This window comes from Mycteria americana, chromosome 1, assembly GCF_035582795.1.
Source record: "Mycteria americana isolate JAX WOST 10 ecotype Jacksonville Zoo and Gardens chromosome 1, USCA_MyAme_1.0, whole genome shotgun sequence".
Classification (NCBI taxonomy): domain Eukaryota; kingdom Metazoa; phylum Chordata; class Aves; order Ciconiiformes; family Ciconiidae; genus Mycteria; species Mycteria americana.
Genome location: NC_134365.1, coordinates 64,552,867 through 64,564,194, shown reverse-complemented (window position 1 = coordinate 64,564,194; position 11,328 = coordinate 64,552,867). Strand labels below are relative to the sequence as shown.

The 11,328-nt window shown below is 48.4% G+C and overlaps 1 protein-coding gene across 2 annotated transcripts; it reads left to right on the top strand.

The window, feature by feature from the left end:
* Positions 1 to 918: 918 nt before the first annotated feature.
* Positions 919 to 10,779, top strand: LOC142410502 (protein mono-ADP-ribosyltransferase PARP12-like). Of its 2 annotated transcripts, none has more exons than XM_075503196.1 (9): positions 919 to 1,153; positions 2,616 to 2,658; positions 4,013 to 4,152; positions 4,631 to 4,751; positions 5,806 to 5,896; positions 7,121 to 7,196; positions 7,944 to 8,074; positions 9,887 to 10,038; positions 10,446 to 10,779. In XM_075503196.1, the coding sequence occupies exons 3-9, from the start codon at positions 4,093 to 4,095 to the stop codon at positions 10,724 to 10,726; spliced, it is 912 nt and encodes a 303-aa protein (XP_075359311.1). In that variant the 5' UTR covers positions 919 to 1,153; positions 2,616 to 2,658; positions 4,013 to 4,092; the 3' UTR covers positions 10,727 to 10,779. The 2 variants fall into 2 exon arrangements, with proteins under 2 accessions (XP_075359311.1, XP_075359302.1); XM_075503187.1 differs by lacking the exon at positions 919 to 1,153 and adding an exon at positions 2,209 to 2,223.
* Positions 10,780 to 11,328: the final 549 nt, after the last annotated feature.

The window sequence follows — 11,328 nt, the reverse complement described above, 5'->3', positions numbered from 1 at the left end:
TTTGTGGGGTTTTGGTTTTCTTTTTTAATACTATGGCTATAAAATGCACTCAGAGTGCAGCCTTTCCAGAAACTAAAACAGAGATTTATGTGTTTCAGCCACTACTGATCTGGTCTGACTAGATCATCAGGAAATGAAAACGTTCTGGGCAATTCAACTGAATGTAATTTGTGTTTAAAAAAAAAAAAAAAAATTGCATCTGAACAAGTTTATCTAGTTAGTACTACTTGACCTGTCGTTAAGCTTTATGCTTCAGAGCTCTGCTGAGAAACGCTGTCAGCCCTTTAGACTGAAAGGCTGGAGGTCAGATTGGAAAGCTCCTAACCTGGAGCTTTTTCCACAGGGAAAAACAGAGCGGAGGCTCAGACTTCAAGGTAAATGAATAGAAATACTCGGGATAGTGCAGAGCTCTGCGCGGGCTGGCTGAGCCTGCCCTGCAGGGCTCTGCGCTCGGTTTGCACTGGTTTGGGTCGCTCCGTGCTGCGCTGCGCACCACAAGCCCTCCGAACAGCGTGATAACCGACACGGAAAGCATGTTGAGAGATCCACCCGCTTTCCGCATTGAGATTTGGGGGTTGCTTTGCAAGGCAATGCCAGCTTTTGGCTTTCAAAGAATGATGTTCAGCAGAAGCTGCTCCCGGCAGGAATCTTGAAAGGACAAGGTCCTGAATATCCCCGGCCACTGGAAGGATGGGAGGAATGGGGGCCAGGTAAGTGCTGGCGCACAACGACAGGAACCAAGCGATGGGGATAAACTATGCCGGTTCGTAGGGACGTTGATTTTACTGATGCATCTGCCAAAAACATCAGCTGTGCCTGGCTGCTCTGCTCACGCCTGGCAGATGCGTGTGCGTATGGCGCAATAACCAGAAGGAAATGTTACTCAGCTCCGTTTCCTAAGGGCCAGTGGCTAGCAGAAAGGCATCCATGACGTCCCGCGGAGAGACGCTCTGAGAGAGACAGCGAGGTAGAGGCGTGCAGTTGGGAGTTCACAAGGAGCTCTCACAGGCCAGTTGTATTTTACTTCTTAAGGTCTTAGTGCACCCGGGGGACCTTTCCCATGCGGAGCAAGGGTTCAGAGGACTTGTCCGACTGGCGTGGCTAATGCCCTCCGCTCCCGGGGGCGGTGGCTGGGCAGCCCGACGGCAGGACCGTGAGTAGGGGAGCCGGGGAGCAGCATGTGCCGGGCTCTGACAGCTTTCCTGGGGTGCCGCTGAGCTGGGAGGGAGGGCAGGGAGGGAGACAGAGGAAGCTGGGGATTTCATGGTTTCTGGGCTTGGCTTTAAGGTCTGCTGGAAGGATAACTGCTTGCAGTTAGTCATACTGTAAGCTGTGTTTATATCTTCATTAATTCACCCTTTCTTCCGAATGAGGAGGAAGTGTGTAAAAGAAAAGGTGGCATGAGGTTGCTTTTTATGTATAGAATTTCCTCTGCATAAAGCTATTCCTGTGGAGATATAAAAAGCAAATTTACAGGGTATCCACTCAGTTGCACAAAAAGATAGCGAAATCTTCAGCAAAAGGCGAAGGACACTACCTGTCTTGCCAGTGAAATACTTCTGTCTGCTTCATTAAGTGTTTCACCTCTGTTTCTTTCTAGTTGGTGTTAGTTGGTGAGTGGACAATCCCTGCAAGGAGCAGAAATGCTAGCAAGTGAAAGTGAAAGTAGGGCACAACTGGACATTTTGGAAAGCTGATGGGGCAGACTGGGAGCCCTAGGTCTCGGCAGGGGAGCTGGCAGGGGTTAGCACCCATCCGTGGAGTGGGAAGAGAGGGAACAGGGATGGGGGGAGCAATGGAGAAAAGCTGGCTGGAAATATCATCCCACCCCACTCCCCCGCTTTCCTCTCCGTTTCCCCTCCACCCCCTCAAATCCCACACTTGGTATCCACAAACTTCAAATTCCTCTGCCGCAGCAGCAGCAGCAGCAGCGCACCGCTGTGCAGAGAGGAGAGAAGGAACAGCCACATCCAAAAAAAGCTCCCGGGAGTGCTGGATCTCATGAATCTCCTGCAATGGGATTTGAGAGAAAATGAATTGGGAGCATTTTTCTAGGAACAGGCCTGGCTGGTGTTACTGTGTACAAAGAGCAACCGTGGTCTGAAGACAGCAGTGGAACAAGCTAAGGCTGCAAGGAAACTCCGGTCCTTCCTCGCTCTTTGTTCTGGCAGTCCAGGGGCTGCCAAGCCTTTGTTCGTGGACTTTTGTACTGTAACCACCTCTGTAAGGGAGCTCCTCCTATAATGATTTCCTCTGATTAGCCTGCTCTGAATACCCGTGATCCCTGCCAAAGCATGAAGGGCATCAGAGCCAGATAAATGATCATTTCCAGTTTCTGTTTGAATACTGTGTTCAAATTCTTTGAGCAGCTCTGAGTAGCTCAGCCACAGACCCTTGCAAACTCCACGGCAGGCAGGTGGGCAGGTCTCGGCTGTGTGTACGTGCTCCACAATAGGGTAAGGTTGTAGGAGCAGCAAAGTGATGAGATGCATAGAAAAACGTCTGGGTCCAAAACTGGGACATTCAAAGGAGGCCGAAGCACAGCAGCAAGCAAAGTAAAATCCTCAGAAGCTGAATTATTGGTGGCTACCTGTTTCAGCTGCTTCTCTTTACAGGTGCTGTGTCTCCAGGGTAGAGCGCAGAGCAGAGACTTTGCTGGTAAGTGATTCCCCCTGGAATTTGACCTTGGCTGGCTGCCAGGCACCCACCCAGCCGCGCTCTCACTACCCCTCCACAACAGGACAGGGGAGAAAGTAAGATGGAAAAGTTCATGGGTTGAGATAAAGACAGGGAGATCACTTACCAATTACTCTTATGGACAAAACAGACTTGGGGAAAGTTAATTTATTGCCAATTAAAATAATTTGGATGGTGAGAAACAAAAATTAGAACAACACCTTCCCCCCCATCCCCTCTTCTTCCCAGGATCAACTTCACTCCTTCATTCCTGACTCTTACACCTCATCCCCGCCCCCAAGCGACACAGGAGGGCTGGGGAGTGAGCATTGACCTCAGTCCATAAGAGTTGCCATCTCCCACTCCATTGTCCTCAAAAATTTCCCACGCTCCAGCATGGCTCCTTCCCACGGGCTGCAGTCCTTCAGGATAAGCTTGCTCTGGCATGGGCTCTCTCCATGGACTGCAGCTTCCTTCAAGGCATGTCCACATGCTGCAGCATGGGGTCCTCCATGGGCTGCAGTGTGGATATCTGCTCCGCCATGGTCCTCCACAGGCTGCAGGGGGACAATCTGCTTCACCATGGTCTTCTCTAGGGGCTGCAGGGGAATCTCTGCTTCAGTGCCTGGAGTACCCCCTCCCCTCCTTCTTCACTGACCTGGGTGTCTGCAGGGCTGTTTCTCTTGCATTTTTCCTCACTTCTCACTGCTGGGCAGCTTTCTCAGAGGTGCCACCAGCTTGGCTGATGGGCTCAGCTGTGTCTACAGCAGATCTGTTGAGCCGGTGCCTGCATGGGGCACCCCTGGTCTCTTCTCACAGAGGCCACCCCTGCAGCCCCCGGCTGCCAGCACCTGGGCACCTGCACCAGGTAGAGTACCTGTGAGCGACAGCTTTGCTTTCCTGAACGCTAAAGGAGGGGTGATGCTCCCAGTGCCTTCTGAAGGCATTCTGACTTCTGCAGCTGATCACGCACTGCCTAGAAGCCAAATCTGACTCCTGTTAGCCAGGTGGCACCACTGGCCTTCACGTAATGAGCTGAGTTTATTGTGTCAAGTTGTATTTTCTTCCAATGTGTATTTTAGAAATACTTATTCTAGAGAAAAACAGTGACCCAGGTCCAAGCCACATAGTTCAGGGTCATTTCTGTGATGGTTACCCTGCCCCATAAATGTACAAACATCAGTTCCTCGGTTCTGGGTCAAACCTGCGCTTCCCAGCTGGAGGGGTCTCCTTTTCTGAGAAGTGATTAGACTTCTGACCAGACCAGGGTTATCATGTAATTTGACAGCTTTGGAAAAGACCCATACTTTAATTTGGATTTCTCTTCTGATGTTAGGGCCAAGGAAGCAGCCAGGCATCGGTCAGCTCTTCTGCACCTGTGGTGTCTTCTGACTCATCCATCCATCTGCTCCTGAAATGGAGTACGCCTGGTATTGGCTCGATGATTCTGGGGAGTGGATTGAGTATGGGGAAGAGGTGAGATCCATCTGCTGTTGATGCCAAAAGCTCTTGTTAAGCCATCTTTGGAGAGTTATTTAGGGCACGTTGTTCTGCACCTGGTGTGTTTCACATGTGCCGCTGGTGCCCTTGCAGTGCTGCTCTGATGCCCTGGTGGATTTGTCTTATTAAGTGTCCCTCAAAGCAGTGCTTCTGCTCTGTGAAAGTTTTCAAAGGACTGGCTTTGAAAGTGGGTGCATTTTCCAGAGATGACACATGTGTTTTGGCTGAAGCTGACCACACAGGCTGAAGGCTGCTTTGTTGCTGTTGTTACAAGCAGCTGTTCTCTGTGGGGTACCCCTCCATTGCTGAAGAACAAAATGCTTGAAGCCTTAGAGACTTAGTTCAAAATGGCATCCCATGATAGGGGTCTGGGGAAACACTGGTGTTTCCCCACAGTGTCACCTAAACCAAAGACTGGTTTCTAACAGGTGTAATTTCCTTGTTCTTTCTATAGCATCCGGATCACTACTCTGCCACGGTAACATCTGCAGATCTGGAGAAGGAATTTCTAGCTGACCACAAAGGCACTGTGTTATTCAGGGCTGGTTCTCAGAAGTATGAGTTAAACTTTGAAGGTGAAGTATCTCCTGGTTTTAACTTCAGTGCACAGTGTAGCTGGCTTTAAGGTAGCCTCCTTCATGCAGAGTTGTCACCCTATGTCTGGGTTTCTTTGAACAGGTCTTTTTCCTCCTGTAAGTTTTCTCCAAGCAGAACTTGAGCAGCATGTACATTTCTCTGCAGTTTTGAGATGCCCCACTTGAGCTTCTAGACTTGTGCATCTATAGTCAAAAAAGCATCTCTGACAATATTGTGTATTCAGAAGAAAGGCTGAGAGTAAACACTTCATGGCATCTGGCTTACACATTGGTTTATACAACCAAAGAGGAGAAATGAGAAAGGAAAAAAAAAAAAAAAGCACTGAAAAGTCAAATGGTGAAGAAGTGAGCCCATGGTAGACATCTTGCAAGCTAGTTATGGGGAGAGAAAGCACACAGTGCAGCAAAGGGACATTTAGGGGTGGTTGCACAGAGAGAGAATGGGAGAATGAGAAATGCTTTTCTGTTTCTAATTTATTTACCCATCTTAAAATTCCTGTTAGCTTTCCAAACTTTAAATCTGTTTCCTGGCATGAATAAATGGAGTGGTGTTTAAAGGAGGAAACAATGGATAATTAGCCATGTCACACAGCACGCGCCCTGTGATATCGTTACAGGACCAAGAAGAGAGGGCAGACTTTCCTCTTAGCACCACGTAACAATTCTGCACTGCCGCGAAAGCTAGATTTATGGCCTCCATCATACTGAAAACTCTTCCCTGCTGTAGGCCTGACATCAGATGTGGTTTTCTCTGGCCAACAGCCTGGAGGCGAATGCAGGTGCAGGTGCAGTTGGTGGTTGGTTGCCTTTGAGCTTCACAACCTATGCTAGCAGGTGGTTGTCCTTGCTGATCTCCAAGCCGAAGCAGCACAAGCGGGAATGGTTTCAAAGTATGGAGTGCGGTGCGTGGTAGAGAGAGAACCACCACGCGGTATTCAGGGCTACCTCCTTTTTTATTTTTTCTAAACACATAAGAGTGTGTCCCTGGACAATAAATTATCTAATTATTGAATCATTGTGTTTTTCTTTCAAGACATGGTCCAAACAAATTTGATCTATGAAACTCAAAGAAAAGTTGCCCGACTGCCAAAATTTCTGTCCTCTCAAGGTGGACAAGACAGGAGGTAATATACATTCATTATTTAATAATGTCTCTAGATGACAGCATCTTTCTGCTAAGAAGTTCCTCCTACCTGTCTAGAATTCAATTTTAGATTTCTTAAATTCATTTTTAGGTAACTTTTGCTGTCTGGTGTAATGGCAAATTTTTGCAGTGGCAGTATTTGTAAATTATGCAACACTTCTGTGAAGTGTGCTGGAGGGATGTTTGGTGGCAGTCTCTGGCAGCTGTAAGAGACCCCTAGAGTATATTTGTTCTCTCTGCGAGAGCAAGGCCACAGAGGGCTGCCACAACTGTGCCAGGAATTTTTATTCCTTGATTTATGCCCCAACAATACTAAATAAACTGTGCACAGAGTAGGAGCAAGGGACTGCCAGTCCCAAGAACTGTGGAGCAGATAGATGCCATCCCCTGGAAAGCTGAGGATAAAATAAAACACAGAAGCAAATCCCTCTAAATGAAGTGAACTGGATGCACTTTTTTGGGATACCCTATCTTATGGCTTTTTTAAAGGAAGTTCAGCTTGACAGAATTTGAGCATGTCTGCTGCAAAAGTTAGTTAAGCTACTGCTTTATTTTAAAAAGAGCCGCCTTTGCTTCAGAAACTCACCAGCAGACAGTGCATTTGAAGCCAAGGGTTCAATTCAAGGGTTGGTTCAACCAAGGGTGGCTTGATTCAAAAAGAAAACAAACTGTAGCTCCTGAATGGATGCTAATGCTGGGTTAAAACAGGCATGCCGGGAGGGCATTAGTGCTGGAAGTTGTTAAGCACTGACTAGTGCCTGCAGGGCACAACTGTCCACCCACAGCCTCCAGACAGGCTTGTTCCTGGGGATGGGTAGGGGCAGGCCACCCGTCTGGCCAGCGATTTAGAGATGAGTAGCCACATGGAGGGAGAGGGCTCACGCTCCAGTTTCCTAGAGGTTCGAGCAGCATGTGTGGAGGACTAGCTGGGAGTAGTTGTATAAACCACCTGGCTAGGAGCATGGTGCTTCTCCTTTGAAGCTCTCCTACCAGTGTCCTGACCTGCCAAGAGATGCATTAGTGCCACTAGGATGTGTGTGGAAATCTAAACTGGAGAAAGGGATAATGGTTATGTGGAAAGTTAAACAAAAATAAAAATCCAGGGGTACCCGAAGGCTGCCGTAGAGCCAGCGGCTGGATCCTCTGGAAGGGGGATTTGGTTAGGAGTATCATGGACTGACTTGCTCCTTTTTCTTTTCTGCAGCCAAAACATGACTCTACCGTTTTCTGTCTGTCCTCCACAATGGGACCAATCTGCACTGCCTGAAGTCGGGTTCAAGGTAGGTCCTTCCAGCTCTCCAATGGGTAGGGTGAACTGTGTCCTGTACTGATTTTTCTGAGAACATGACCCAAGGCACTTGAGATGTTCCCAGCTTTTAAATGTCTTATAAAATAAGCAACTATGACGTGAAACAAGACTGACAGTTTTACATTCGGAATAGATCTATGTCTCCTGGGAGGCTCTCTGAGACCCCCTACATACACCACGCAGGGTAAGAAAGGCCCTTTTGGCCATTACTGGTCTGACCTGTCCTTTGCACCCTCCCAAGGCACCTGATCCTGTGATAAACTGGATGAATTGCATCTTAAAGGGGTGTTGTAGTATTTCCTTTGTCGATTTGAGGCAAAATGTTATTTGCCGTGGTAAAACTAGGGCTTAGCCCTGTAGGGAAGGAGCTAGAAGGAGCTAGGGTGTCAAATTAAGGTGAAACTGATATTCACTCTTCTCCAGCCTGAATACTGCTGCATTTCATCTTTAGGTTACTCTAAAGTAAAAATAATCTAGATGCAGAGGTGAGTCCACTGAAGGAAGCTCGTGTGGGATTGCACTCATTTCCCTCCCGCTTCCAGCATGCGGAGTAGGGGCGAAGGTGGGGAGAGGATGGTTAACTGGAAAGACAGGAGAAGCTTGTGATTTTAATGGCAGGGCTTTTCCTCTGATGTGAGGAGGTTGACGAGTCCTTTGGAAGGACTGGGAGTTGTTACTATCAGTAATACCTTATTTTTGGTGTTTTTAAAATTTTCAGTTGGTACAGCTCAGTTACACTTCCCATGAATATGGAAAAATTAAAAGGCTGTTTGAGAAGACGATGAAAGATTACTGCATCCACCAACTACAGAGGATCCAGAACCCAACACTTTGGCAAGTTTTTCAGTGGTTTGTATCCATTTTATTTCATTATCCTGGTGGTAGCAGAAGACTGGTATTTCCTGACCTATTGTCCTCCACACTCTGTATTAGGAGTTGCCAAATCCAGCATCCCAGCAGAGGTGAGACTGCCACGTATCTGCGTGCCCGGGTCTGGCTGGTAGCGACGTTCAGCACAGGTTCCCAGTAGGCACACAGGCACAAACACACGCATACACACAAAACGTATGGATATGCACACAGCTGGCCACAAAAACCAACACAGCACTCATGCAATCATAAACAGCACCAACAGCCTCATCCTGTTCCCTTCGTCCGGCTGATCGGGATGAAAGCCTGTTACTGGAACATACGTACAGGTATGGGTCCCTCCAGGAGCTGGTCTTTGACACTCAGCCTACCCATGTGCTGGCCCCTAGGTCCTTTCGTCTCCAGTTACGTTCTGCATAGACACACACACATGCAAATAGGTCTCTATAGACTTCATGGTGTCTTCAGTGGTTGGCCCGGACCTCCTGGTCCCTCTGGTAAACAAGCTCAGACCTTCTGGTCTCTCCAGCATCTGGCCCAGACTTATGACTGTTCTGAAACCTGGTTCCCAGGCCAGCTACCCTCCTCACTGGCTGTCCAGCTTGATATTGGCTAGTGATCACACACTGACACACACATCCTTGCTTGCTGCAGTTGTTGGTGCTGTGGTCATGCAGCTCCTGTGACCCAAGGTTCCACTCCAGTTGCTCCAGCCAGACCCCCATACACATGCTTGCACACAGACTGGAGAGTCCATCACCCAGGTAAGAGTTAGAAATGGAGTTTAATGAGAAGATAGGGCAGACTGCGCTGATCAGGCACAGGGCATGGCCAGACAAGTGTACTGGCCAGATAGTTGCCTGTTTATACACGACCAGCCCTTTTTACCCTCTTATCCATCTATTTTCCCATGTTTGTTCCCCCTCAGACCATCTTGGTCCTTCTCTTCTCCCACCTACAGTTCCTCTGTTAAACATCCCATTATAAGTCTTGTGCAGTGCCCAAATGCTCTTCCTCTCTGTCCCATAACAAGTCTCATACTCTCATAGGCAGTACCCTCCTTACGCCCGTGAGCTGCTCTTGACCCTTTCGATTGCTCACAGTGCTGGGTGTCCCCCTGGTCCCTGGGGCTGAGGCTCCCGTGGGGCAGCCCTGGGAGGGGCCAGGGCTGGGGCTTCTCTCTCTGTGATCGGGTTATTGGGGTTGTCTCTGTGCTCTTCTGTGTGCGTAGAAACGAGCCTTTTATTGCGTGACCTAACAGGTTGTGTGTGTGGTTCTTGCTAGTGTTCTTCAAAAAGAAAATTATTTTCCTTCACCATGGCTGAGCTGTGGTATCTCAAATTTATTCTTTTTGGTTTAGTCTCTTCCACACAGGAGTTTAAAAAAAAAAAAGGGACTTTTTATGTGATAAAGATAGGGGTAGAGATTATACAGTCTTCACTGTGGCTTCATACAGCTCAGTTTTATAACCATATTTATGCATTCAGGATTTATATAACCTGGGAACTGACCAATTCCCAGTCAAGAGATGTTTGTCTCCCTACTCTCTAATGTGGTATGAAGTGGTGGGTGACACAGTCCATAGCGATGCTGAGAACTTTTTGTTTTGCTGGAAGGAGCCAGCTGTGCAGCAGGGTACCAACAGAAGTGCAAAGCCGGCAGTAACCCCACTGAGAGTGGTTTGTGTCACTGTTCCTCCATGACCCAAAAGTAGGAGGAGTTGAGTTAGGAAATTGTCCTCGTTTGAACCAGGGTAATATGTCATTCTTTTTTTTTTTTTTTTGTCCCTAGGCAAAAGGAGCAGATGAAGAAGCTCAATAAATCGAAATGGGTGGATGAGCGGCTCCTGTTCCACGGGACGAGTCTGTCCCGCATGCCTGCCATCTGTGAGCAGAACTTCGACTGGAGGATCTGTGGGACACATGGGACAATGTATGGAAAAGGTACAAGTGCAGAAGTGTGGGTTCAGGAGCCATAGCAGCACGGGCTGCAGACCCCGGCCAGGCTGGTGGGTGGGTGCAAGGCGGCTGACTGTCCCTGACCCCCACACTCCTGCCATTAGGGCACTCTCCCCTGTGTGCTTCTGCACCGCTGCAGGCAGCATCAGCAGCAATCCCCTTTCAGGAGGGGCTAAAAACATCCCTCCTTGCCTCAGGTCAGCAAAGCTCTTGGACAGGCGGGACTGGGAGGTTGATGGCAAAATGTGTCTGTTGATGCTTTAAAATAAGCCCATGTGGAAACACCTTGCGAGGATGCGAGTAGAGCTACCTGGGGCTGCCAAAGTGCCGATAGCAGATGTTTCTTCCTCGGTTGATGTATTGTCTTACCTGTGGCTTTTTCTGGTCCCTAGGAAGCTACTTTGCCAGAGACGCCAGCTATTCTCACGAGTACTGTTCCTCTCAGAGTGGCCGCTACAGAATGTTTGTAGCGCAAGTTCTTGTTGGAGACTTTGTTCGGGGAAACCCCGAATACCTTCGCCCTCCACCCAAAGCTGGCAATTCAAACAGACTTTACGACAGCTGCGTGGATGACCCGACAGACCCTTCCATATTTGTCATCTTTGAGAAGCACCAGATTTACCCTGCCTATATCGTGGAGTACAGCAGCGAGGCCCAGTGTATGATCCTGTAATGAATGGTGGAATCTCCTTTGAATTTACACTGAATAAATTACACTTTAGTACATCTTTTTTTAATGTTTGTTCAATTTTAGTAGTAGCTTTAGAACATTTTGTAATGCAGTGAGCTAGTATCAATCCCCTGAAGGATTTTGGGGCATAGTTTTTCGGTAGGGGCTATTCTTTTGCCAGCAGAAAGTGCTAAAATTTAACCTCCATCTTATCTCTAGCCTGGGATGGAGGCGTACCCGCCTTGCGTACCTGCCTTGCGTACCCTGATGCAGTGACACCGCTGCTGCTGAAAGCGGCACCGCTGAGCGTACAGGTAACTTGATCCACTGATACAGTCACTTAGGGATTATTCCTGCCTGTGATGGTGCTGATGTGCCAAAGGGAGACAGGGTGGGGAATGCAGAAGGACGAGAAGTGAAAGTACCTGCATCATGGTGCACAAGAGAGGAATCACGGCCTGTCCTTCCAGTAAATGGCATGAAGCTCCTGTACCTGGAGGCTTTGTAATTAATGCTGGCAATGAACTTTGCTTTGTTTCCTGGTCGCACCGCTGAGAGCTCTGCTTACTCTCTTCTTCTATGTCAAGTCTGCCCGTCTCCGTGAC